This window comes from Saimiri boliviensis, chromosome 7 (assembly GCF_048565385.1).
Source record: "Saimiri boliviensis isolate mSaiBol1 chromosome 7, mSaiBol1.pri, whole genome shotgun sequence".
Lineage (NCBI taxonomy): Eukaryota > Metazoa > Chordata > Mammalia > Primates > Cebidae > Saimiri > Saimiri boliviensis.
Window position 1 is genome coordinate 40,084,678 of NC_133455.1, and position 27,878 is coordinate 40,112,555.

Genomic DNA, 27,878 nt, shown 5'->3' on the forward strand with positions numbered 1-27,878 from the left:
TGTCAAGAGGAAATGCTTTCTGTTTCTTTCCTATGTTTGAGATTTTGTTTATTTAAAGTACATATTGCAAAATTCTGAGAAAGAATATTAAAATGTTTTATTTAGATATAAAGCATATGTTTTATCCATCAGCTGTTACAAGGAAGGCTTTATGAAGGAGGTAGAACTTGATTAGATCCTGAATTTGAATACACAGAGAATCCTGAGAAAGGTTATTTTAGTCAGGGGCACATTTGCGAAAAGTTACCACAGTGAGAATGAGTAAAGCAAGCAGATAGTTAACATAGTTGCCTTGCTGGAGTGCTAGTTTATGTTTGGAATTAAGGTTTAGAAGGTTGGATCTAAATTGTGGAATATCTTAGTTGCCTAGCAAAGATAATTGGATTTTATATTTGAGGGGAAAAATAAACAGAGGAGTAAAATGAAGAAAATAGTACTTAGAAAACAACGTGGTAGTGGTTTGCAGACAGCTTTGATTGGACCTGGGATAGACTAGTGGTGGAGAATGAGTTAAGAGGTTGCTAACTTACTTTCTCCATAAATTCTAATAGTTGAAGTATGAGTTGATTAGAACTGGGATGAAAGTTAAAGATAAGTGTGAAATAGGCCGGGCACGGTGGCTCAAGCCTGTAATCCCAGCACTTTGGGAGGCCGAGGCGGGTGGATCCCAAGGTCAAGAGATCAAGACCATCCTGGTCAACATGGTGAAACCTCGTCTCTACTAAAAATATAAAAAATTAGTTGGGCATGGTGGCACGTGCCTGTAATCCCAGCTACTCAGGAGGCTGAGGCAGGAGAATTGCCTGAACCCAGGAGGCAGAGGTTGTGGTGAGCCGAGATCGTGCCATTGCACTCCAGCCTGGGTAACAAGAGCGAAACTCCGTCTCAACAACAACAACAACAAAAAGATAAGTGTGAAATAGAGGAGATTAATTGGAGAGAGAGAAGAAACAAAAGGGCTGAACCCATACCAGGCTGCAAAGGAAGGGAAGGAATCAATGATGATTAGTTATTTGACAAAGAGAGAGGAAATTGGATAAAAGAATTTTCATAATGCCAGTAGATTATCTATCTGTATGTCTGTTTTATCTATCTACAGTGGGTTATCTATCTGTATGTCTATCTGTCTATCTATCTATGTGGAGGTAAAAATTAGCAAGAGTTGTTATTAAGAAAAAATACTACACAAGATTTAGGTAATGTTAAATTATTTGTCCTTGCAACATTATTGAACGTCAAAGAAGTTTTGTGGAGGAGTTTGAATTTAGACTAAAGGCAGTGAGGAATCACTAAAGGGAGTTACTTGCATTTGTATTTTAGGCAAATGACTCTTTGGAGGTTGAGAAATGAGAAACAGGGCTGAATGTGAAGACCAGAAAGGAGACTTTGCAGTAGTCCAAGTGCAAAATGATGGTGGTGTGGGCTGGTAATAGCAAGGATGGACAAAAGTGGATAAATTTGAAGGATATTTAAGTGATAGAAGCGATGAAACTTATTGATTGGAAAAGTCTTATAGAAATCACACTCTTTTATATGGATGTCATTAACCCAGAGCATAAGCTAGTAACAGGAACCAACATTTAATTAATCAATGTGTTAATTGATTAGATTGATATTCTTTCATTAGGCTAGCAATTTTTATTATGCCTGAAAGCTATGTTGTATACTAATAATTGCATATATGAAATAATAATTCAAATGAAAATATGTGCAAAAAGAGTAAGCTGAAGGACAAGACTGCCATAGAGTTTTACAACTGTTAAGAGGCCTTGGATAGATCCTTCATTCCAAAGCTTTCTTTTGCCAAAGAAAGCAGGCACAGGGCCTCCTTTTGCAGAGAAGACAGGCCTCCTGCTGTACCATGACAGAACCATGGTTACATGTTAGTTCTGATTCAAACTCTACCATTCTTTCATCATTTCACTAGATTTTTTATGCAGAATAAATGATTGGTAAATTTTATGTAAATACTTTTAAAATGAGAAGTGTACTTAGGAAGCTAGTTTTTTTTTTTTTTTTTAATAGTAAATTCCTAGGAAAGTTCAGATGCTATTTCTAGACTAGAATAAGAGATGACTGTTAATTATTATGTTTCTTTTGCTTCAGTGATGTTGTATGGTCTTGTATATAAGAGAGAGAAGAAGAAAATTCAGATCCTTGTAACATGACACCTACCTACATCAAGGCTATCTACCATGGGCTAACAGTGTACAGTATGGCCTAACAGTGTATACCTAGACACCAATAGAATGGAAGATAGCCTGGCCTGATCTATGCCTTTAGCCCCATCTGCTGGATTATTTATGAAGTACTTAAGTTTTGGGTATTTCAGATTGTCTATGCTGTGCACTACTCTTTATTATCCAAGAAAGGTAGAGGTAAAATTTAACTGTAAAATTTACATACTGAGTGAAGTGAAAATTCTAGGAGAATAGATTTAGAATTAAATATAAATCTTATTTCATCAGACATCAAGAAAAAACAACTAAAATTATGAAGTTTTTTTTTTTTTTTTTTTTTTTAAGAAAGATTGGGAAAACTTGCTGAATAGACAAAAACAATAGCTTCCATAGAACACTGCAGAAATCATTATAATGTGATTGGCATAATCAGGGTCAAGGTTAGTAGTTGATCCATTTAGGGATTTGCCTGTTTCAAGGGGAATAGATGGGTTAAGGATAGTCCCAAGAAGCCATGGAATGGGAGAGAGTATTCTCCAAGGGAAAAGAGGCTGAGCAGATGAAATGATATGGTCTGCAATAAGAAAGATGAAAAGAACATTTAAAATACATGGCAGTATAAATGGCATCTATGTCATTGAATTACATAGATGAAAGTTCAGAAGCAGGGGAAAACAGTATGTCTTGGCATCTTCAGACAAGATTTCATGAAGCAGTCCAAATTTTGAACTTGAGTTTAAAAAATCATCACTGGGTTTTGTAAGTTTAAAATTTTATAGTCTGTTATTTAAACCATGGGCTTTTTGGAAATCTTGTGGTTAGAGAGTAGGCGTACTTTCCAAGCTCTAACAAGCTTTGGTATTCATAAACATTAGATTAGGATCTCTACTAACTAATTATAGTTGCTGTAGACTGTTTGAACTGGACTCTGTCACTTTTCCCCTTTTTTATGTGAAATCACTCTCACCCTTTGTGACACAGAAGTCAGTTCCCACGTGTGCTGTAGAGCCTTCTGTAAACCACACTCCACAGTGTTTCACACTCACTGTTTTTCTGTATATTTGCCACATAGCATATACTCTCTTGCCCTGTACAGCTCCATTTTACATGCCTGTTCTGCTTTTCAGGCGATGTACTCAACTCCCTTAAGTTAAACACCAGCTTGTACCCATTCCTGTTCTGCCTTAGCAGTGTGTTCAATTAATGGTTAGCTGCCTGCTTAGTAAAGAACTAGCTGACATTAATTCTTTCCTGAAAAAAATAAGCCTCAAGGGGTTTAGTGTTCTACTGGCAGTCATTGAAAATTAAGATTTAATTTATATAAGAAAGACATAACTGGGTTACTGGTAAGAAGTAAACTTTCTTTTTCAGGAAGCTTAAGAATCCTCATAAATAAAATCTTTCTTTATTTTCATTTTTCTTTAACTGAATACTTACTATATACAAGCCTACTCAGCAGGGATTCTTTCCTAAAGTACATTTTCTGCCTCCTTTTCATCAACCGTATCTGCAGAATAAGAAACATTGGCTTTTTCCAGGTTTGATGGAGAAGAGATCAGTTGGATCTCTTACCCTGCTGATTCTTTTCAATAGCAGCTGAGAGTGGCAAGGTTCCTACCATACCCATTATCTACCTGTTACCATATTTATCCCCAAATGAAGTATAATAAGTGAAAAAGCTTCCCCTTTCCCCAACTTCTTCTTCTTAAAACACTTGGGCCTTAAAACAGTAAACAACTATGGACTGTGTTAAATGGCAATCACTACTTTTACAATATAGATGAGAAGAGGATAGTGCACCTTCTCAGGATGGAGCCTCAGATATTTGGCTGAATTTGCTCTTTTTGTTCACTTGATCTGGTTGTCAGCTGTGAAATAGTTATTTTTATTAGATGACAAAAACATGCCTTCCTATTTGTTTCAGGAAAAACACTCCCAAATTGTCTTTTTCCTCTACTCTCACACCACTACCAATCATCAACACAGAAGACTTCTGTGACCAAACATACGGGAGTTTTCCCCACACACATCAAGCAGCAGACACCAACTGGGTATCTTCCAATTCAATTCCTACACTATCTACCTAGAGACAGTGTCAAATCTCACAGATTGGGGGCTTAATCCCCAAGATTGCTCCCTATAACTCCAAACACCAATCAAAAGTCCAGACTTCTAGAACTTCTGACCGACCAGCTGGCTTCAAGTTGGGGTTTTCACGACACCCTCTTTGGGTTCAATTAGTTCTCTGGAGCAGCTTACAGAACTCAGGGAAAACTTACTTAAATTTACTGATTTGTTATAAAGGATATTATAGATAATACAGATGAAGAGATGTTTAGGGCAATATGGGGGAAGGGGCACGGAGCTTCCATACCCTCCCTGGGCATGCCACCCTCCAGGAACCTCCATTTGTTCAGCTATCTGGAAGTCCTCTTGGAACTTCAGCTATCTGGACTTCCTAACCCAGTCCTCTTGGGTTTTTATGGAAGCATTCCTTCACCCAGGGTGTGAGGCAGGACCCTCTCAGGGAAGAGTCTTAAGACCCACAATCAGAAAGTGGGGTGGGGAAAAAGATTAGAGGCCTGCCTAGGGACCAGTGGAAAGAAGGAAGGAGAATCTGTTTCCTGAGGCCTAACCTACCCAACATTGTAATAGAAAACTGTAACAAAGGATGTGGGAGTTATGATTTAGGAACCCTGGACAAAAACCACTATATCCTGACACCATACTATTTATTAATGTTTTTAACATGTCAAGGGACATCATAGAACCTACCAAATGTAAATGTATCCATAATTAAGCATTTAATTATATCTGTTTTAAAATTTTTTTCTTTCACATCATCCCATGACTTTTCTTTAACCATATGTATGTTCTCCAAGTGTATCTGATATGGTCCCTACTTATTTGGTATTCTTTCATGTCACCTAGCTGATATGGAAGATGTGATCAACATTTAGCAAATACTTTAAATATTTATTAGTAAATAGATTATTTTAGCAGCTTTGGAATTGCTTCCATTTTACTAAATATTTTATATCATAAATGTTTTCTATTTAAGCTAGAGAGTTCATATTTTAGAATTATTTCTCTTTTACCTGATCCTACTGAAGGGCATAATATGCTATCTTTTTACAGTGTATTGCTTTCTACAATGCTTATATTAGCTTATGTTTCTGTTGAATTTACTAAAATCATGGCATATAATAATTTGGGAAAATTGTTTTTGTAAGTCCGTAGAAGAGAAGCTTTCTTTAGCACAGGAGGACTTGATTTCAAACAGAAATCAAATTGGAAATCAAAATAAATTGATTCAAGAACTGAAGACTGCCAAGGCTGCGTTGGAGCAGGATTCAGCAAAGAAAGAACAGCAATTGCAGGAGCAAAGTAAAGCACTACAAGACATTCAGAAAGAAAAGGTATTGCCTGTTTCTGACCTAAGTCTCCAACCTTAGAGTTACAGTTGTCTTAGAGATCATCTAGTCAAACCTCTTATTCAGTACAGGTATCACCCTTATTTTCAACAGCCCTCTCAGAGGGACCTCTAGTTTCTGACACTTTTGATCATTGGGATTTTAATGCTAGGAAGTACTTCTTAATGGCCTCCTTGTTATTTCTAACCTTTTTTCTTACTGCTCTTTTTTAGTTTTACAAACCAATTTTTCATACTGTAGAACCTTGGTTATTTCAGAATAGATAATATAGTTCCTCAACTATTTCTCATATAATATATTATCCTCTAGATGTGTGAATGAGATAATAAAAGATCTAGAAATAATCCTTAAGCATGTTAAGAATTCTTAAAATTAAAAACCAGCTTTTTCTAAGGAGTTTATTAAGTTACAAAGTTGAAAGCATTGGTTTATTAATATATGAGCAGTACATTTTTAAAAAATCACTTTAAATTCTATATGAAAGAAAAATTCATATCTTAGGAAAGAGTTTATTTTTTGTTTTATAGTTGAAGTCATATATTCCTATTAGCTGACAGGATATTACTCTGCAGTGTATAATCCCTGAAATTCTTTGTATATTCTAAGTGGTTCAGTTCCTGAAATTTAATTTAAAACCTTTCGTGGGTGTGGCAATGGTGAAGCTGGAATGAAATTCATGATTTGTGCTTCAAGTTTAGAGAATTCTGACAGAACTGTTGTTCATAAGGCCAGGTTTGATGGCTAATGCCTGTTATCCCAGCACTTTCAGAGGCCGAGGAGATAGGATTGCTTGAGCCCAGGAGTTCAAGACCAGCCTAGGCAACATAGCAAGACTATGTCTCTATTAAAAAAAATTTAGCTGGTCATGGTGGCACATGCCTGTAGTCCCACCTACTTGGGAGGCCGAGGCGGGAGGATAGCTTGAGCCTGGGAGGTCAAGGCTGCAATGAGTGAGCCGTGATCATACCACTGCACTCCAGCCTGGATGATAGAATGAGACCCTGTTTCAAAAAGAAAAAGAAGAACAACTGCGTTTATAGGAGTTTAGTTGTGAGAGCTTTAGGTCATACAGACCTTGCTTTGGTTTTGGCTCTACCTCTGATAATTTCACATCTCTTAAACTTTTGTTTCTTCACCTATCAAATGGAGGTTAAAAAATTTACATATACTAGAGATTAAATGAGATAATATGTAGTGTTCCTAACTCGATACCTTATATAAAGATAGTGACAGTAATAATATAGGAGTTATAAGAGTAAGAAGGGTAGTTTTGGCCAAATTTTACAGTATCATTACTCTGACCAGGTACTATTTATTTCACAATATCAACTATAACAATTTAATCTTTATAATTATCTTTTTATTATTGTATACAATAATAAAAACAGGCAAGAACCAAGAGAGGATAAGTAATTTGCCCAAGTTAGGTAGAAGGGGACAGAGCCAGTGTCATCAATAGTAGCAGTCTTTTTATTACTCATTTTCATTTTATTTGCTTTAAAATTATTTAAAAATATATCATTATTTTTCTACAGTCACTGAAAGAAAAAGAACTAATAAATGAAAAGTCTAAATTGGCAGAGATAGAAGAAATTAAAGGTAGACAAGAAAAAGAAATCACTAAACTAAGTGAAGAACTCAAATCCCACAAACAAGAAAGCGTAAAGGTATGTTAATATAATCATTTTTCCTGCTTTCTCTGTTGTGTTGTTATTTAAAGAAATATATATACACACACACATTTATTTATTTATTGAGGACTTGCTATGTGCTAGACAAATTGTTCTGTTGTTTCTGACAAATACTCTTGCCACAGTGCTTTTGTATGGCATGATATCCATACACATATTGAAATTGTTACATTTGTTTTCACATTACTGAATGAAGCAAATTAACCCTAAGAGTTTGAATGTCATTGAAATGATAATCAAGAGATGTATTGATTTATAAAATTATATTCACAGGTAGTAAATTTAAAAACATGTAAGTTTAGAAGTAAGAGTTAAAGGGATTCAACCTTTTTCTTCCTAAAGTCCTTTCATAATCTCTTATTTTTAACATTTTACCTGTTATAAGCATAGATAGGGTACCCATTGAAGAAAACTAATTGTTTATCATTTGCTTTGTAAAGTACTTACTCCTTAAAAAAAGGTTAGATTCTTTCTTGAGAGCACTCACAATACCCTTTATGTCTGTCAGCATAGTTATCATTTGGTTTATAGTTAATTATCTCTTTATGTTCCTCTGTCTTCCAGAATGCACTTCCTTAAATCAGGAAATGTGTATAATACATCTTTATATTATATTCCCAGAACCTAACTCAGTGTGTAATAACTAAATGTTAAGTGAGGAAAGGGAAAATAGATGGTACAGTTTTTTTTTCTCCACATAATATAATCAAAACGTATGCATAGCAGGTGTCACCTGAATTTAAATGATTGTTGAGTAGGATGTATTATAATCTTGCAACTTTTTAACCAATTGTTTAAAATACTGAACTTTAAGAATTTCACAAGTGGGTAAAACTTATATTGGATCTATTGTGATAAATTGCATAAATTTTAGCTACATTTTGAAATACTTACTAGGAAGCATGATTTATTTTTGGCCCTACTTTTTCAACAGGAGATAACAAATCTTAAGGATGCTAAACAGCTTCTAATTCAGCAGAAATTAGAACTTCAGGGCAAAGCAGACTCCCTGAAGGCAGCTGTTGAGCAGGAGAAGAGAAATCAGCAGATGCTAAAAGACCAGGTGAAAAAGGAAGAAGAGGAGCTGAAGAAAGAATTTATTGAGAAAGAAGCTAAGTTGGTCAGTGAGTTGATGGTGGGAAGTGTGTTTTGCAATAGAGCTTTAAATCAATCTAGTGAGAGGACTATTCTACTTACAAGATATGATTGAAATGCTTTCCTAACATTTTAGTTTCTGATTAAGACAGGAAGTCTGATTTGTTTAAATAGCTGACATGTGGTTGGAAATATTTTACCCTGTAACCATATTACTGTTTATATAAGTGAACATTGAATTGAAATATAATTTTAAAAACACTTTTTTTTTTTTAAGTGTCAGAAACTAAACAACTCCACAACTGTGTAGATCTGGTCAATGGTGTGAATGCTAGTCATGTTAAACCCATTTGTTGGTTCAAAGTGAATGTTGATAAAAGGGAAACGGAAACTTGAGTTTGGAATTATGATGAATAAAGTCTTCTTTTCCTTTCCTAAGTTGCACATGCCAAATGGGAAGCATCTGGCTTTCCTCTGTTGAATTAAGTCCAAATATGCCCAGATAACTTGGCCATTGAATATTTTAGTTGAAGAGTTTCAATTTTAAGTTCAATTTGAAGCTTTCATATTGGTTTTTGGCAGACTTGATAGAGAAAAGAATGCTGTGGACTTGGGAGGGATAAGGACATTAAGTTTTGTCTCTAGGGCACCTTGCTATTCCTCCCTAACCACATGTGGCTTTCCTGCTCCAGTGGAGAAAAAGAAACATCTCACATCGTGTCACTTTAGCTCACTATCATGATGATCACTAACCATCATTTCAGCATTATGACCTTTGAGGCAGTTCAAATTACACAGATGCTTGTGAATCGGTTTTATTAATGTGTAATGAAATATGTCCTGTTTCCATTCCTGAAGAAGCAATATTATTTATATTGCCAATATTTTAAATTAAAAAAAATCACTTAAATTTATTTTGCACTACTTTTATGATAGATTTTTCCTCCCACTTTTCCTTTTATTTAGCATTCTGAAATAAAAGAAAAAGAAGTAGGAATGAAGAAGCATGAAGAAAATGAGGCTAAACTTACCATGCAGATTACAGCATTAAATGAAAACTTAGGCACTGTGAAGAAGGAGTGGCAATCTAGTCAACGGAGAGTTAGTGAGCTCGAGAAGCAGACGGATGACCTACGGGGTGAAATTGCAGTATTAGAAGCAACGGTTCAGAATAACCAAGATGAAAGGAGAGCACTACTGGAAAGGTGATTGATAGCTAGTAAAATTAGTTTATTTCCATTGTAAGTAATAAGAAGATTATCATATTCCATATTTTAAAAAAATAGAATCTTGAGAAAAGTGCATAAACCTCTATAGGTATTTAAGTAGCCATTTAAAAATTAACCTGTAAAACAATCAGAGAGTTGAAATTAATGCATTATATATTTAAAATTACTAAAGTTGTCTATTATCTATACCCTAGAAGAGTCTTTAATGATTTCCTAAAAAATTAATTACCTCTTTGCAATCTATTCCAGATGTCTTAAAGGAGAAGGTGAAATAGAAAAGCTTCAAACCAAAGTATTAGAATTGCAAAGAAAGCTGGATAATACAACTGCAGCAGTGCAGGAGCTGGGCAGAGAAAACCAATCACTTCAGGTCAGTCACCTATGGTTGTGAGGCAGTTTTTTAGTCTAGAGTGACTTCTTAGTGCAAAGCATATTTTTAACTTGTAAAAATTCTCATGTTTTATAAATATGTTCAAATAGCTACTGTCTGTATAGCAGTATTGTAGGTTTTATGGATAATGAAATATAAAAATAAAGAACTTGTTTCAGAGACCTCAGAGATTTATTAGAAAGCCGTGTCATTCACTAATTCTTAGTATGGGGAAAAAAACTACAAAATTCAAGAATACGAAAGAATAGATGAGTCAGTATGTGTTAAAGAAGTGATCTGAGAATATTCTCAGAGTCCTCAGGAAGGATTCATTATTACGTTTAGAATGGATCAGAAATCAGCAAAGTTTAGCAAGATGTTTCAGGAATAATATTCGATTAATTTTATTTTGTCATTCAGATTTATGACAATTGAAGCTGACCAGTGTATTTCTGATTTTTTAAATTTTAATTTATGGATCGTATCAAAATTTTATAGAACTCTGGCATTCTTTAAAATGTTGAATATTATAATATATTGATGCTTTTTTTTTAAAAAAAAACAGATCAAACATACACAAGCATTGAATAGAAAGTGGGCTGAAGACAATGAAGTACAAAACTGTATGGCCTGTGGGAAAGGCTTTTCAGTAACAGTGAGACGGGTAAATGAAATTTTCTTCATGTAACTATGTTTCTGGATTTCATTTGTCACTGAAAATTAATTAATATTTCAACCATAAAAACAATCCTTCATTTGACAAAACAATTTTCTACTTATCAGTAAACTTTAACAACAGCATAAAATAACTAAACTTCATGTAGTGTAGCTTCTGGTTAGCATATGTGTTAGAGTTTTACTTTTAAATTCAGCCTTTGTCTTCCAACTTAGTTACTGTCTGGAACAATCATTTGTGAACCAGTGTGCCAATATTAAACTCATGTTTTAGTAATTAATCATCGGGTTCTTTAAAGGAAGAAAAAGCAGAGATTTTAAAAAATGTATTCTAAATGGTACCATTGTGTTATGATTTAAGTTTATATTCCTATTGAAGACATTAATGCCTGAAACATTTGGCAAATAGGAATAGTTTTTCATTTGATAGGGATACTTTATAAGAACTTTTTAAATGCCTCCTCTGGTTCTTTTGAGAGTTCCATGATAAATTCCATGTAAAATATTTAGCATACTGTTTGATAAATAGGAAGCATTCAGTTTAATTATAACAAAGGGATTAAATTAACATATTGAAACATTATATCATTAAATAATATATCAATGACTTGAAAGCTAATATACCTTCACAATGTAGTTGGTGATATTTGTGTAATTTCATAATACTTTTGGTATAGTTTTTATTCTTGAAATTGTTTAATTTTTGTTTTTTATAGCATCACTGCCGACAGTGTGGAAATATCTTCTGTGCTGAATGTTCAGCCAAAAATGCCTTAACTCCTTCTTCCAAGAAGCCTGTTCGTGTCTGTGATGCATGTTTCAATGACTTGCAAGGATAATGGGTTATCATGACTTCAGAGTAATATTACACTAACATTAGAGTTTTAATAAATATACTTAATAGAGGTCTTGGACTACTATTTGATTTGGACACTAGTTACAATACTAGACCAAATAGGAATTCGTATATTTTGGAATGTTACGGATATCAAGTAAAACTCTTCTATTTTTGTGAGACTTGGGCTTACCATCTTTCATTACTTTTTTTTCATTTAGCCTCATGGAATAGCTTTCATGCCAAGTTTAGAATTAGCCAATGAAATGTAAATAAACTTTGGACAGAAAATAGCAATGTATTTTTTTAAATATAATTTCATTATTCACAAATGAAGAATGCAATTCCATAGCTTATTTCTTTCTCCTAAATTTAATGTGCAAAAGTGTACATGGATGATATCACTTGTTGCTGTTTTTGTTGCACAAGAGCACATTAATTATATTAAATATTCTTTTTGTGAAGTCATGCACAGAACTGTAACACTTTCCTGCTATCTTTTTCTATTATATATAGGTTCATAGCTCAGTTGCATTGTTATGTTTTACATTTACTACTTGGGTGTTCTAAATACCGTTTATCTTAAAATACAGTAACCATGAATTCAAAAATGGTTTTTGTTTTAACAATATTAATTAAATTCTCTTGGGTGGATTTTATGAAAACCACTATAAAATCAGTTTGCTTACTTATGGTTATCTGGGGTCATATTTTAAAGAATGGGGTTAATTTTTCTTTTTGTCTTTGTCTCTTTCTTACACTCTTACATACTGTCCATTTAGAATCTTAGAAAGCTTCTTACCCTTGCCTTCAGTTGGAGGACGAATAATAAACATTGTATAATGTTCTTATTCTCGGTTTCTTGTAAGTGAGAAGTCTTTTGAGATCAGCCTTCATAACATACTATTATTTTTGTCTCTCTAGTTTGCTTTTTACAGACTCTCTGAATTTGCTTTTTCCATAGATCTGCTTTTTTCCTTTATTTGGTTTAACCTTTTCAAGCATAGCTCAGCTTCATATATTTGTTTCATAATTTTGCATCTTAAAGCTAGTAACTAATATTGCTGTGGTTTTGTCTGTGAAAACAAGATATAAAATGGTAAGAAGACATTAAATATTTTATTTTCTATTTTTTACCTTATATGGAAGAATTTTTAAAAGTTGTAAAATTGACTAAAAGTTAAAATGGTTCCAAGTTTGGTGTTCCATATCAGCTGTTCCCAGTTTTACTTATAACTTTACAAAAATAATATTGTGAAGTTCCCTTCAAGTAACTAACAGCTGGGAATAGAGTATCACCAAAAATAAATATATTTAGGAATCCCACAGTTAATAAAAACTGAAACAGCATGGCTAAGCACCTTAAGGATTGTTAAGAATTAGCTTATTTGTATGCTAAACAGTGGAGTCAAACTTTAATTTAGAATAGTCTTATTAATTTGGAAAATTGTAAAACATCTCAAGAGAGAAGCCATTAATATTGGTTTATTAATCTTTCTAGAGAAGAAACATAGTTATACATTCATTCAGTGCAATCATTTTATAACAGTAGTTCGTATTTCATTTATAATAAATATAGTATACATTTGCTTTCAAATATTCTGAAATGGAATTATCATATTTATGCTGTACTTACAACATATATAAACTGTAAGAGATCACTACATATTTGTTTAATTATTTTTTTAAAAATTTAAGTAAACTCTGTTGTCATTAGCTATTAAGAACACCGATTAAGTCCCTGGACTTGGATAAACATATATCCTTGAGCAAATATAATGAAGAAATACAGTGGCTCTTTATTGAAAATAATAGTTGGATAATATAAACTGAACTATTTATGCATTTTATATACTTATAAATCCTTCCAAATAGTCTTAATTCTATACTTTTACATATAAATAACTTAGTAAGTATGCTGGAAAAACACAGATGTTCAGCACTACTGTTTTTTATTTTTGAGATAATAAAATGCCATGAAAAATCTGGATTCGAATATTTGTTCACTTTATCTCCTAGTTGGATGCCCTACAGGCCTTCTCTTTGTCTCCCCTTGACCCCCAACATATTCACACAAAAAAATTGTAAGACGACAAGTAAACCATATATAGATGTTTGAATGATTTTTTCATTTTTATCTAATTTCATTTCATAAATCCTGAATAATTTGCCTACCATAGGCCACTAATACTGATAATATAAATGAAACCTAACATTTTTTGCCACTAACTCTCCCCAATGTAAAATGTTTTGTAAACAAAAATTAAATTTTTTTTCTTTTAATTAAAAAATCATCTTTGGAGTCCTTATTGGCTATACATTTTAGATGTTTGCTGGTACTATTTTTTCTCAGTGAGTTAGAGCTGGCATGCACAGCTCTTGGCTTTAATGCAAAACACATTGGCATCACGTTAGTAAATTCCAAACCCCGGCACAGAATGTAAGTTAAAATCAAGTCTTGCTGGGTTAGTGTACAATAAACTATACCTACAGACTTTTTTTTAATAGAAAGTAGACAAAGCTGCTGGTATAGGATTTGTTCCCTTGAAGAAAAAATGAGGGAAACAAACACAAAAACCTCAGTGCAGTGTACAAATAACATTTTGTTCAACTACCTCTTAATGTGGAATTAGCTACGTTAGTATTTCCTGACAGTAATGTTAAATAGTAACTGCCAAATTTGTTTATTTTCCCATCTCTCTTAAAAAGTCTTTATGATTATTTTATGTAGTTTTGAGAACTTCAAAGCCACTTTTTTTTAAACCTTACATTTGCATAAAAATGGTTAGCTTTTAAGTGGAGAGCAAATTATGATCATATATTTTGATATTCATGACCTGTTTGACTAGAGGAGTTTTTTTAAATAAAAAAAAAAAACAAATGCACTTTGGCTATAAAACCATGGATTATTTGATCCATAAGATTTAAATGTGCCACCATTATAGTATTCCTAGACATAGCTTGATTAATGGTATTCTGTAATTATAATGTGCCACACGTTATCGTGTCTTAATTGCCCTTTGCCTGAATTTTAATGATCAATTTGTTATTGTTGCGGATGTGAATATTGTGCATAAACTTACTAAATTTATGTAAAATTGTGTAAAATAGAATTAGAAGTCACTAAGTTCTTTCTGTGTAGAAGTAATAAATTTATTGTAACACGATGCAGTTGTGTATATGACATTCTGTAATTCCTTGAACTGGATCATACATTCATAACTTCTATAAATACTTTTGCATGAACATTTTCTCATTTAGTCTTTGAGTTCATTATTTGTATTGTGTTTACTACTTGTGATCATGTAGTTGTGCCTTATTTTGTGAGAAAGGTTAGTTCAGTAAATACTGCAATTTCTAAACTCAGTGATTAGAAGGTTATTAATTATAAATGTAACTGATAAAGTACATGACACCATTTAAGTCTGTATAAAGTACAATGGAAGGATCCTTATTGAATTGTTGCTTTTGTTTTTTAAATATGTTTAAAGATTATATTAAAAAACGTTTCTTTCTAAAGTTTAGATGTATTCTGTGACTATAAATTGTTTTGTCTGTTTAACAAAAGAGAACATTATATTAACCATTTTGCATTATTTATTTACAGAATATTAAGACCTTGCACTTGGATATAGACAGTGGTGTTTTAATGTTGTTTAATTTAGAATAGTAAGTTTCTGATCTTAAGAGAAATTATTAATGCCATTTTGCTTTAGACATTCCATTTAGTATTATAGAGAATTAACAAAACTAAAAAGAAACATAAAAAATATGTAATCAATCCCTTATTTCATTTTGTATCTGTGTTTCATACCCAGATGACCATTTAAAGATACTTTAAAAATTATTTATTTATTTATTTATTTATTCTCCCTCCCCTCCCCAAATACACCTTTTTGAAGGCCCAATGTGCCATTGTTTTTCACTATTTTTTCTTCCTGGGAACCATGGTTCTAGAATGGTTTTTGTTCCTCCCCGCACAACCTCTTCATTCAAATGTACTTCATTCTAATGTGCTAATCTTCTGAAGAGTTTAATGTGCATATCCTCAAGCATCTAATATATTGTATATTAGACATGTTATTTTGTGAGCTTTATAAAATGTCAGTTTATGTGCAGTGTATTCTTGAACTGTTTTACATATTTTGTTAATTTAGTCAGTCTTTCTCTCCCTTTAATGAGATCTAGAGGGAGAAAACTACCTTTATGCAGGTAAATCTGTGGTTGCTGGTTTCATGGAACTCAAGGAATTTGAGAGGACACTTCATCCTAGTCTACTGCTTACCCTCCTAGGTTGGAAAATGTGCAAGATGATTGTTAATTTAAAAATTTTTTTTCAGCCAGAAATTTCTTTATAAAATCTTCTCTTGCATAAACCTATATTGTCTTCTCCTGGACATAACTGCTTTCAATCCCATCCAGATGCCATCTCTAGGAATTTGCTTGAAGTCTGTTCTCTCCTTCTTTGCCTTTCCCCACTACCTCATTTATTCTTATTAACAATAGTTACTGCCTTCCAGATTTTCCTTTTATTTTCTCTTCTTCTTAAATGTCTGACATTATTATAAAGAGATTATTAGTCTCCATGCTAACCATGCTTGCCTTTTACAAAAGCCTTTCTGCTGCACTTATCTCTACTGCCTTGTTTGCCTGGTGAAATTTCATCCCTCTCAAAGAATTACGGTGCATGTGACTTGCCCAAACATCATCCTCTCTGTCCCATTCTTCAGCTTAACAAAATCAACTAAGGCTTCAGTTGTCTTACAGCCACATTTGGTAAATTTACTACTTCCACTTTGCAAATTGCAAAAGGTACGAGCCTGAAATGGAAGTTTGTGGACTTCCATTTGATAAAATACTCTGACCTTAAGAACTAGTTCCTTGAATATAGTTAATAGTATATATCCTGCCATGATAATATAATAATTCTTCAAACTGCCTTAATAAAAATTCTGAAGAAATTTGAAGTCCTGCCAAATAAACTTAGGTGACTGTTCTGTGCCAAAACACACACACCTCCAATCAAAACCAGAAAGTATTTTTATGGCAAACACCATCATTCTTCCAAACATGAAGTTAAGAGACAGATATCTTACTATGCCTATGAAAATCTGTACACTTCACAGCAGGCCAAGAAAAGTTGTGCAAAAGTGTTAACTGGGAAAAGCCAGATTTTCTTCCATCCTCATCTTAAAGTAAGGGAATTCAGTCTTTGGGGTGGTCTACTTCCAGGTTAGAGTATTACAAAGTTTACCTGAGATGAGTTTGAGAATAGGGATTTTAAAATTGCTGTTAAAATGTAGTCCTTCTTCCTTGTTTATTAAAAGAATAGTCAAGCTTTGTATCTAAAGAATTAACATTGTGTTTGAGGTAGGACTATAAAGCAGTAAGATTGATTGACAAGCCATGAAGGAAAATTGGTTTCATTATTTAATAGATACACACAAAGTGAGATGCTGGAGTGCAAATTGGACACAAGCGGTGGACATTGTTTTCCTTCTGATACTCTGTTTATCTGATCATTCACTTTTTACAAATTAGCACCTTTCTTCACTCACATCTCTTATGAACCTCTCTGAAACATTAGAAGGTAATCTGGATGTCAGTACATACTTGTCAAGAAATTCCGCAGGGTTCAAATTTGTTGCAGTCATTATTCCTCTATACTGAGGATTTTCCTAGCTCAAATTTCCAAATTCTGGAACTTCTTTAAAATGCACATTTCCTGGTAGCTCATCACTATCTAAATGTTACAAAAGTTTGAATGGGATAATGCCTTAAACCCTAATTTTCTAAAAAGGCATGCCACTTGTTTTAGGTCCCTAAATTTCGGAGGATTCTGTGGGCAATGTGAATAAAGGTATTTTCTTGGTTTCCTGATTCTTGGTAAAGCAAGAAATTGCTGTTGTTATTTGTGCCATCCATGTTTTCTGTTGAAAAAGAAAAAAAAATAAATAGAGATTAGAATGTTAAGCTGATAGTTTCTCACATATTTGGGCTAATATTTTCTGTATTTATTGACCAGCTCTTTAAAACTGAAGACTAATGAAATATTTGCATATGTTTCCCATTTTCTTTCTTACATCTAATATACTTCTAATCATATAGGAAAATGCAAATTGGCTAAATGAGTATGGTATGCAAGTTGGATAACAGTTAATGAGTAATCAAGAAACCATAAGAGTCAATAACTCATTAGAAAAATGAGTACTGAGAATATATGTGGTTTGAAAATGACATTGCTAGCATTTCCATTCTCTGTGAAAACAAGTTCTTAACCAGTGGTATAATTTGAAAGAGACTGAGGGCAGTGACCCAGGAAATGGAATATTGCATTTATTGCCTGGCCATATTGTGGCCGTGATGAACGCCTACCACGGGAAATACAAAAATAGAAACTTCTAACATAGAGAAATCAGAGTCAGGCAGCTACTCTTTCAACTCCATAGCTGTAAAAACAATGGCAATTTTTCAACGGTTGACAGGCTGACTTGACACGGATCATTATTGCAGCAGGCTCTTCTTACGCTAATATCTTATTATTTGCACTTTGGCAATTGACTGGAGCATCTTAAAAGTTCATCATTCAATCCAAAGCAATTCGTACCCCATTTCCTACAGAAACTGCAGAACAGGCATCTCTTGAGCGTCTGCAGCAGGAGTAAAAGTCGTTTTGTCAATTCTGCAAGTGTGAGGAAATTGTCAACACTGAGACTTCGGAGCATTATATGGACTACATGTATCCCTCCCCTCCTTCCAAATCTGTCCTTTACAAGTGGATGAGGGAAATACACAAAACTTTCCATTCACTGTTACTTAAGAGCCTTGGGGTGAGATTTTTCTTTATGTAAACGCTGAAGAATCAAAGACCTACAAAATTAAAATACATACTTTGATGTTTTCCGTTTGGGCTTGTAATAAGAATGCTGCTATACACTGTCGATATCTGTTTTCATGTTGTATGAGAAAAGCATTTCTCAGCCCAAAGACTAGAAAAAGATATTACAAAGACAAAAAGCCAAATCATTTCATATGAAATCCAAACAATTTCTTAGTACAAAAACCTGGGGTTTGTTTTCTATTTGGCTTGTTTTTGTTTTTAATGAGGGTGGGAGTTTCATGTAGATTACAGTTTTTTGAAAAAAATTTATTTCAGTGCCAAGACCCCACTACTGTGTTCAAATAAAGCCCATTCTAATATGAAAACCTTTCTTCCTTAGCTAATAACTTCTGGGACCTGATGAAATGCAATTACCTCTTAAGTGATGGGAAATGGGCCCCTTTTCACAGAAAAGCTAAGCATATGAGGTAGATATTTTTTGTGTGTGAAAATACAGATAATCAAAATAAAACAATGTAATATTTTTTGTTTTGTTTCTCACTCCTTTAAAAATTTTTAGTTTTGTATTTAAAGGGAAGTCACATCCAAACAAGGTTTATAAACAAATTAAGATGTGGCAAAAATACAAAACCACCTGAATGCTTCACTACAGGCCCAGAAAAAACAAAAAACGGACTCAAATAAAGCAGCGTCCACCAAACTGAAATGTAAAACAAAACAAAAAGAGGCGTTGGCATGGCTTCTGTGTTTGCAAAGGAAAGCCTGTTCTGTCGTTTTCTAGCTGGTCTCAAAAAAATCACAGGAGATAGGCGAGCAGATTTTTTGTTTTTTTAATATAGCAGGAGCTCTTAAAATGAAAGTCACTTTGAATTATTAATACAACACAGTCCTGCAGCTTATGCATTCTTTCTATAGTCAATGTTTAGAAACAAACAAACTAAAAAACAGGCCTGGGCTGTCTCCTGCCCTTATGTGCTTCAGGGAAGAGAAAGTGAGCAAGTGACATATTCTTGCTAATCATTAAGCTGATAAGCTTGTCTGCTGCCGCTATTTGTGTTGGTTGGGGTTAGTTTAACTCAGGCTTATCTGAGGAGGGTTGGGCTTCTTTCAGATTCCAGGTGAATACAATACTTATTTTCTTAACTGCAAGAACTACCCCAGTATCACAGATTATACTAACAGTCTAAACATCATAATTCCTAAATTCTACTACAACAAAGTCTGTTAATGAGAGGCCATAAAATTCTGTCCAGCTTCTCTGCAGTGAGAGGATTTAAACCTATTAAAATGACTTTCTGGGGGTAAAAAAAGCTGGCTGTGTTTGTTTTACTCTCTAATTCTTTGCCTTAAAAATTTCCTGTAGCAAATGAGGCTTTTAAAGATCAGGTGGTGGTTCTTGGCTGGTTTTTGGAATTATTTTCCTCAAAAACTGTAACTGTACTTTTAAGTTATTCCAGGCATCCTTCATCCATTTGGTTTGGAGTATGGGTACAAAGGACTTTATAAATAAAAGGACCTGCTAAGCTAGGCCTGTAAAATACAGTTAGGAGAGAGTATAATATATAGGCAGGACTAGGTCTTTTTTCACTGACATTCTAATGCATTAATTGACACCATTTTAAAAGCATTTTCTATGTACTGGGCACCATGCTATGTTTTTTCTCTACATAGGAACCCTACAAGATAGGTCAGCTAATTCCTACTTGCAAATGAGGGAACGTAGAAATTAATTTTTCCGAGCTCACAGAGCTTATAAATGATATAGCCAGGATTTGGAATTAGGTCTGTCACTCCAGAGCTCAATCTCTCTCATTCTCATTTACTCTTTCCAGCTCTATAGCTACTCTGCCTCATGTAATGTATCTAATTAGTCAAGTTAATAGGTCCGAGGAATGAGAAAAATATTTTTAAAAGGAACAAGAGATGGTAGATACAAGTCAGAAAATAAAAAAGGTGGAAACACTGGAAGCGTATTTGTTTTCGTTTTTGCTCTTTGAGACAGTCTCACTCCACCACCCAGGCTGCAGTGCAGTGGTACGTCCGTCCTTGGCTCACTGCAACCTCTGCCTTCTGGGTTTAAGCAATTCTTGTGCCTCGGTCTCCCGAGTAGCTGGAATTACAGCTGTGTGCCACCATGCCTGGCTAATTTTTTGTATTTTTTCACCATGTTGGCCAGGCTTCTCTTGAACTCCTAACCTCAAATAATTGGCCTGCCTCGGCCTCCAAAAGTGCTGGGATTACAGGCGTGAACCACCCCACCTGGCCCCAGAAGCATAGTATTTTTTAAAAGATTTTTTAATTTAAAAAAATGAAATAGAGGAGAAAAAACATCTTTCAAGGTAATTCACTGATGTCAGATTTCCCAGGAAGTGTAAGTCTTAAAGCTGGAAGGGTTGTGACTACACTCAATCTCTTAGCTACACTGCTTTCTCTTCCTCATGGGTGTTCTGGCACCTTCCTTTACTCAAGTCCATGTATCAGGCCACAATCTAGAACTATAGCCACTGTAGTAAAAGAATAAATTCCTAGCACAGGAGGCTGCCCTCTGCTGTGATACTTTTCCCCATGAAAAGGTAAACTAAACAGGTCACAGACTGGAAGTGATTTCCAGCCACAACATACTGAAGCTCTGCTTTAGCTACATTCCTCTGCCATCCCTTGGGCAGGGAAGAGGCTCACATTGAAAGTGAGCACACTCACCAGGCAAGGGTTTTGCAACCTTGACATACTCCTTTTGTGGCTTGCTCCTGAACCACTCTCGGGCTTTTCAGATTTTGGCCTACATAGACTTTGACTGGTCCCAGTCAAGTCAAACACCAGAGACTTTAAAGTCAGCCCTGTTACCTTTCAGCAAATCTTACTGAAAATAGAAGGGACACAGGAGGCAGAGGTTGTCTTTCTGGATACAGGCTTCCCTTCTGCTCTTGGAGAGAGAGGTTCTATTAATTCATGGGTTAATATATGTAAGACATTACAATTTTTACAATTTATTTTTATTTTCAGAGACGGAGTCTCACTCTGTCACCCAGGCTAGAGTGCAGTGGCTCACTGCAGCCTCTAACTCCTGAGCTCAAGCCATCCTACAGCCTTAGCTTCCTGAGTAGCTGTGAGTACAGGTGTGTGCTACTGCACCTCACTATTTTTTTTTTAATAGAGATTGGGTCTCACTATGTTGCCCAGGCTGGTCTTGGACTCCTGGCCTCAAGCACTCCTACCATCTTGGCCTCCCAAAGTACTGTGATTTATAGGTATGAGCCACTGCACCCAGCTGGCATTTAAATATATAATTTAGTTATGTAGCATAACTATGTAAGTATTTGCTATTGTTATTTGCATATTCATTCATTCATTCATTCACTCTTTAAGGTTTCTTTATTATATATGGGTCAGTACTACGCTAGTCACTGAAGCCCTGGGTTTGGCTGCTGGGTTTGGAATTGAGGGGGATGGTGACTGCTTTCTTTTTCCTGCCCCTCCCATGGAGACAGGAAGTCAGTCCCCACCTGCCTGGCCTCGGCTGGTCTAGAAGCCTCTAGCCAAGGCAGAGTGGTGTCTGCTTCCTCCTGAACACTGCTGCCCACTCAAGCCCTAAGTAGAATGAAATGTCCTTGAGTCACTCAGGGTCCCAGGGCTTTTCTGACAGAGGATTTACTGATCTTTCATTATTCTAAGAGCTCCCGAAGGCCAACGGCTGTTTCTTATTCATCTTTGTATCTGCAAGGCCATCTGAGTGCCTGGCTCTCAGGAGATACTAAAAAAAAATGCTTGAATAAAAGATTAAAAATGATATATATTTCTGATACATGTGTTATCTGGATAAATGCCTATATATGTGTGTATATATATGAGTATATATATTTCTGGCATAATGCTTTTGATAGACTATAATATCTTAGTCTTGCATATCTGGTCATGGTTTCTCAGTGTTTTAATAATAGCAATAGTATTAATACTACAATAACAATAGCAGCAACTATCATTTATTGAATGCATTACATTTATTATTTCATTTAATTCTCACAGAAACTCACTGAAATAGATATTATTACCCCTATTTTGTTAAGAAGAACCTGACACTTAGAAAACTGAAGTGCCTTGTCTAAGGTCATACAGCTAGCAAGTGACAGAGCTATCATTCAAGCATTGGACATTATAACTAATTCATAGAGTGAAAATATTATATATAGACACATAGGAACACAGTCTTGTTTTTATGAAGACTTAAATTAGATTTGTACCCTGCTGCCAAAAAAGGCCAACATAAACCTCTGTGATGGCAAACAGATGAGCTGAATAATGAAAATAGACACGTACCTGACACATGGAGTGGTTCAATACTTTTGACTACCAATCTATCTAGTGGAATAGGCTGATCGAGTACTGTACACGAACCACCCTCTTTTATTACTGCTTGCAACTCAGGAGTAAGAGAAGGGCACATGAAACCAGAGTCCGAGCCTCCAAGTTTCTGAAATTAACAAGAAAAATAATGCGATAAATAGGAAATAAATAATTGGCACCCTTATCTAAAGTGCCTCTGTAAGCAAATAGATTCTGAGAAACACTTGCTTAAAATCTAACTTACTATTCTTTCTGGATATTGAAAAGCATTGCCCCAAAGCATAGTGATTTGTGGGAAAGTGTTTATTTTATTATTATTATTAAAAATTTTTTCTTGAGACAGGGTTTCACTCTGTCACCATCAGCCCACTGCAGCCTCAGCCTCCTACATTCACGCAATCTTCCCACCTCAACCTCACAAGTAGCTGGAACTACAGGCATACACCACCATGGTCTGCTAATTTTTGTTTTTTTAAATTTTTTTGTAGAGATGGGATCTCCCTATGTTGCCCAGGCTAGTCTGGAACCCCTGGGCTCAAGTGATCCTCCCACCTCAGCTTCCTAAAGTGCTGATATTATAAGAGTGAGCCACTGTGTCCAGCAGCAAAGTGTTTCTGATCTGCAAGTTTCATTACCTGATGAATAAATAATGGTTGATATCCCTAACTGGGAAGCATTTAAATCACTCTCACGTCAATGGGAAGTTCTTCATTCCCAGTATCTTAATCTCTTTATGCTATTGAGTTTGATGAATGAGAAAAGGGGCGTCACTTTGGCCAACTGTATGCCTGGGATCTAATACTGAATTCTAAATAGATTCCATGCTCTAGAATTTATAAATAATTGAAATTATTTTGAACACATAAGATGCTGATTTTTTTCAAAAGGGGTAAAAAAAAAGTATGACTTGCATGGTATAAATTGTACATAAAATAGCAAAGAGGCATATAAACTGATACAATTTCTTACTTTAGCAATCAACTTGGAATGCATGAAATCAGAGTATCAGCTTATTATATGATCAGCATGGGCTGCCATTAATTCTTATGTTCTAATTTGTACCATTATTTGACATGAGGGTCAACTATGCAAGCATCAAGGTTTTTTTGAAAGGGCTAGAGATTTTTCAGAACGTGGCTTATGCAGACATGCTAGTCTGAGTAACTTAAAATAGGAGGTCATACAAATTCTGAAACTGTGACCCTTAATATTCTCGTGCACCCATTCCTTCCCCAACCATTGATCAACTATTCATAGATTGATTAATGGGTATCTATTTTATTACTTAAAGATCGTTGATTTAGCTCAACTAACCAACATGCAATGTAGAAGCTTAGTTTATTAAAAGATATGAGATAGCTAGTCTCATGATCTTATCATCTGTGTAAGGCTAGTCACTTGGTAAAGAAATGAGTGGAATAAAGCAACATTAGGTATCTCTGACGGTTGAGGACATTGCATTCCTCTTCCCACATCTTGGATCAGGTGTCTGAGAGCCTTAGAGAAACTTCCCTGCTGATACCACTCACACACACCATTCAGGGAACAGATTGTGAAATAGTAAATTAGACAGCCTTTCGGGGACCTGCAGCAGACCAGTGGCTTAATGGGTAGTAAAAATAACAACAACAATAATAGTAACACATAATACTTAAGTAACGTGAAAAAATTCCTATTCCCTGTAGAGATTTTGTAGCTCTAGCTCCTAGTTGACTCTGTCTGTGATGACAGCTGCATATATAATTGTCTTCTACACTTTTTATATAGGTAGATACTGAGTGATTGGGTTTCCCTCTTACCTTCACTCCAAATCATTATTTCTCAGAAATAATGTGAGCTTTCAAATTAGAATGAGTGTTGAATACCACCTCGACACAAGACAGTAGACAGTTCAGAGAGTCCCCTTCTCCGGCTGTTTTTGTTGTGGTGGCCAATTCAGAAAAGGAATGGGCCAAAATGGACAAAGATGTTTTGGGTTCCTTTGCTTAGGCAGGTCAGGCAAAGTTCTCTGGCTTCTGGGACTTAGCTTGCAAGTATATAGATTAAGTTGTTCTAAAAATGTATTCCTCTTTTGACATCCTTGAGAAATGCTACTTGCATTTTTTTGGTTTTATTTTTTTAAATTCAGACCTTTATGACTAAAAAAGCCAGTATTTTATAATGCCTTCATTCTTTAGAGGAAAAGATTCAGCTTGATGTATAAGAATATTTTATATTTTTACAACTCATTTAGCAAACTTCTTAAGAAACTTACTTTGAAATATCAACATTTTACCTTTTTGTTGCGCTTAGTTTTCGTAACTAAGAGGAAATCATTGAAGAGAAACAGATAAGCATCTAGGAATCTTGTGCTTTCTGAGGAAAAAAAAGAGAAGCTGAAATGGGGACTTGAAACCGTAAGTAGAAGGGGTTTAAAAAAAAAATCAATGAATTCTTTATAAAACAAAACTTGATGGGTATTATGGTACCCCAGGGGCTCCAATCACGTAGGTCAGAAAGCTGCCTGCCTCAATCTTGAATTGATTTCTTCCTAAAGCAGAGACTTGCTGAGAGGCCAGGCTTCCAACTTTAAAGACATTGTATTTATGATGCATCTCATTTGGATCTAAGATAATGCAGATGGTATTTGTAGTGGCTTCAACTAAGCTGAAGGTAAATCCGTCAACTAATTGAATTTGCAGCATTTTTGCCTCTTGATTCCTCTGGGTGATTATTGACAAAGGCACGCATAACCAGAGAAAAGGCATTTTCTTACTGCTATGAACTATGCTATTGTGTCCCTCAGATTTCGTATGTTGAAGCCCTAAACCCCTAGTGTGGCTGCATCTGGAGTAACAAAGTAATTAGGGTAATGGGGTGATAAGGCTAGAGCACTGATCCAGTAGAATTAATATTCTGTTGAGACACCAGAGAGTTCCCTGTCCCCCACCCCTCATTTTTTTTTTTTTTTTTTTTTTTTTTGAGGTGGAGTTTTGCTCTTGTTACCCAGGCTGGAGTGCAATGGCGCAATCTCGGCTCACCGCAACCTCCGCCTCCTGGGTTCAAGCAATTCTCCTGCCTCAGCCTCCTGAGTAGCTGGGATTACAGGCACGTGCCACCATGCCTAGCTAATTTTTTGTATTTTTAGTACAGACGGGGTTTCACCGTGTTGACCAGGATGGTCTTGATCTCTTGACCTCGTGATCCACCTGCCTCGGCCTCCCAAAGTGCTGGGATTACAGGCATGAGCCATGCGCCCGGGTCCCCACCCCTCATCTTGAAGAGAGTGCTCAGAATTTGCCATCACCTTGACCTGGGACTTTTCAGCCTCCAGACTGCAGGACATAAATATCTGCTGTTTAATCCAGCCTGACCGTGGTATTTTGTTATGGCGGCCTATGTTGACAGTCATTAAAACTACTTATTTCTCAAGTTTTAGAACCTGGGTATAAATGTTTAGATATTCTCCATGTACTTCATATTTACAAACTTTTCTATTAGTTTTAATAGTCACTTAAGGTAAATAGTTTTCTTTAGTTTTTCCTAAGAAGGGAATAGTAGTAGAAGAGAAACTAAATATTAGAATAAGGCATCTCCTTCCTTAATTTACTCTGTCACTTAGAAATTAGAAAAAAAAAAAAAAAAAAGGTTAAATTTAAGTGATTTCAGAGGAAAAGATTTTTAGAGGGGGATGTGACAAGTGCTTAGAGTAAACAGAAAAACCCAGTAAATTTTTTTCCAGGTTGTTCTATTTATATTATGTATGTTGTTCTAGAAGTTCTTTCTCATATGTTTTGACCCCTGGAAGCTTTAAAGTAGTAGATGAAACATTTAGTATTCATTTCTATCCTCAAGTTTAGAGAAAAGATTTTTTTCTATATTTGCATAGGAGAGAAATCAAATCAAGTGTTTTATTCAAATTAAACAGTCCTTGAATAGTTTTTAAAAAAATCATACTAGAAACTTAACTTTTCATACATCAAGTTGTGGCAAAGACTGCGTTGTCCCTCGCAAACTGTTCTTCCCTTCTCTTATACCAACGGAATCCCCAAGTTTTAGTGAGTACCCATCCATGGAGAATAGAGACTACATTTCCTTGCTGCTGAATATGACCAAGGAGCTAAATTCTGACCAGTGGAGTGTGAACCAAAGCATACAACTTCTGAGTCATATTCGTGAAGGGGAGGGCTAAGCTCTCTTATCGCTGTCTCTCTTTCTTATTGGGTAGAATGCAAACATATTGGTGAATCATCTGGGGCCACACAGAAGAAAGCAATACCCTAGATTTGCCAATATGACAGGAGGAATCTGGATTCCTAATGACTTCATGGAGTGGAGCTGTCATATACCTTGGGACTTAACAAGAGAGAAAGAAACAATCTCTTTCAAGTGATGGTTACCTGTCTGTCTCCAGTGGCTGACTGTATATGCCAATTGATATACAGGGCTAAGATGGGACAGTATTAGCCCTGTGAACAGCCAACTCAGCCTGCTATAGCAAAATGCCACAGACAGGGTGGCTTAAGCATAGGAATTTATTCCTCACAGTTCTGGAGCCTGGGAAGTAGATCAAGGTGCTGGTAGATTCGGTTCCTGATAAGGTCTCTCTTTTTGGCTTGCAGATAGCCACCTTCTGGATGTGTTCTTACGTGGCAGAGAGCGTGAGCTCTCTGGTGTCTGCTCTGGTTAGGGTACTAATCCTCTCAGATCAAGGTTGCAGCATGAGTACCTCATTTTACCTGCATTTCTTCCTTATTCCAAGTATAGTCATACTGGACATTAGGGCTTCAACATGTGATTTGTGGAGGGACACAATTCAGTCCACAGAAACCTTCAGACCTGTAAAGTTTGCTCTCTCCATCCTCTGCTACTCATATATGTGTCAGCTCAATGATCATTGTCAAAATGAAATAGTTTTGTTTTCTCCTTATAATTTCAACTATTTTATTTTGACAAACAGGCAGGGAATACACTTTCTACATATTCTAGTCATTCTAGATAATGTTCCAGACATTATTCTAGAAAGTGATAATTATTTTAGCTACCATTTATTGAGGACCTAGTGTTCCACCAAGCAAGTTACCAAACAAATTATAAAAATGTATACCTTCTGGGAATGAGAAAATATACTGATTTGGTTATAAGGAGTATAGTTTTTAAGGCTGGAAGACATTTGGAAATGCAGTATGTGTTAGGTTTCATCACATC

At 35.1% G+C, this 27,878-nt stretch overlaps 2 protein-coding genes across 5 annotated transcripts in view; one reads left to right on the top strand and one right to left on the bottom strand.

The window, feature by feature from the left end:
• EEA1 (early endosome antigen 1) overlaps window positions 1-15,033 on the top strand; it is a 155,388-nt gene extending 140,355 nt beyond the window's left edge. Inside the window, exons 23-29 of the mRNA XM_039472113.2 lie at window positions 5,414-5,599; window positions 7,150-7,281; window positions 8,240-8,425; window positions 9,367-9,605; window positions 9,879-9,999; window positions 10,565-10,663; window positions 11,391-15,033. Of these exons, the coding sequence (XP_039328047.2) occupies window positions 5,414-5,599; window positions 7,150-7,281; window positions 8,240-8,425; window positions 9,367-9,605; window positions 9,879-9,999; window positions 10,565-10,663; window positions 11,391-11,513 (1,086 nt within the window). The 3' untranslated portion in view covers window positions 11,514-15,033. The remainder of the gene's footprint in view (window positions 1-5,413; window positions 5,600-7,149; window positions 7,282-8,239; window positions 8,426-9,366; window positions 9,606-9,878; window positions 10,000-10,564; window positions 10,664-11,390) is intronic.
• Window positions 15,034-16,906: 1,873 nt separating this feature from the next.
• PLEKHG7 (pleckstrin homology and RhoGEF domain containing G7) overlaps window positions 16,907-27,878 on the bottom strand; it is a 65,672-nt gene continuing 54,700 nt past the window's right edge. The window contains exons 14-17 of one of the 4 annotated variants that reach the window (XM_010338486.3): window positions 24,967-25,046; window positions 22,665-22,818; window positions 18,401-18,498; window positions 16,908-17,439 (exon numbers count right to left, since the gene is read on the bottom strand). In XM_010338486.3, coding sequence (XP_010336788.1) covers window positions 17,332-17,439; window positions 18,401-18,498; window positions 22,665-22,818; window positions 24,967-25,046 — 440 coding nt within the window. In that variant the 3' untranslated portion in view covers window positions 16,908-17,331. Of the gene's footprint in view, window positions 17,440-18,400; window positions 18,499-22,664; window positions 22,819-24,966; window positions 25,047-27,878 lie in introns of all 4 variants that reach the window. The other 3 variants (XM_010338489.3, XM_074402436.1, XM_010338488.3) reach the window with 3 other exon arrangements.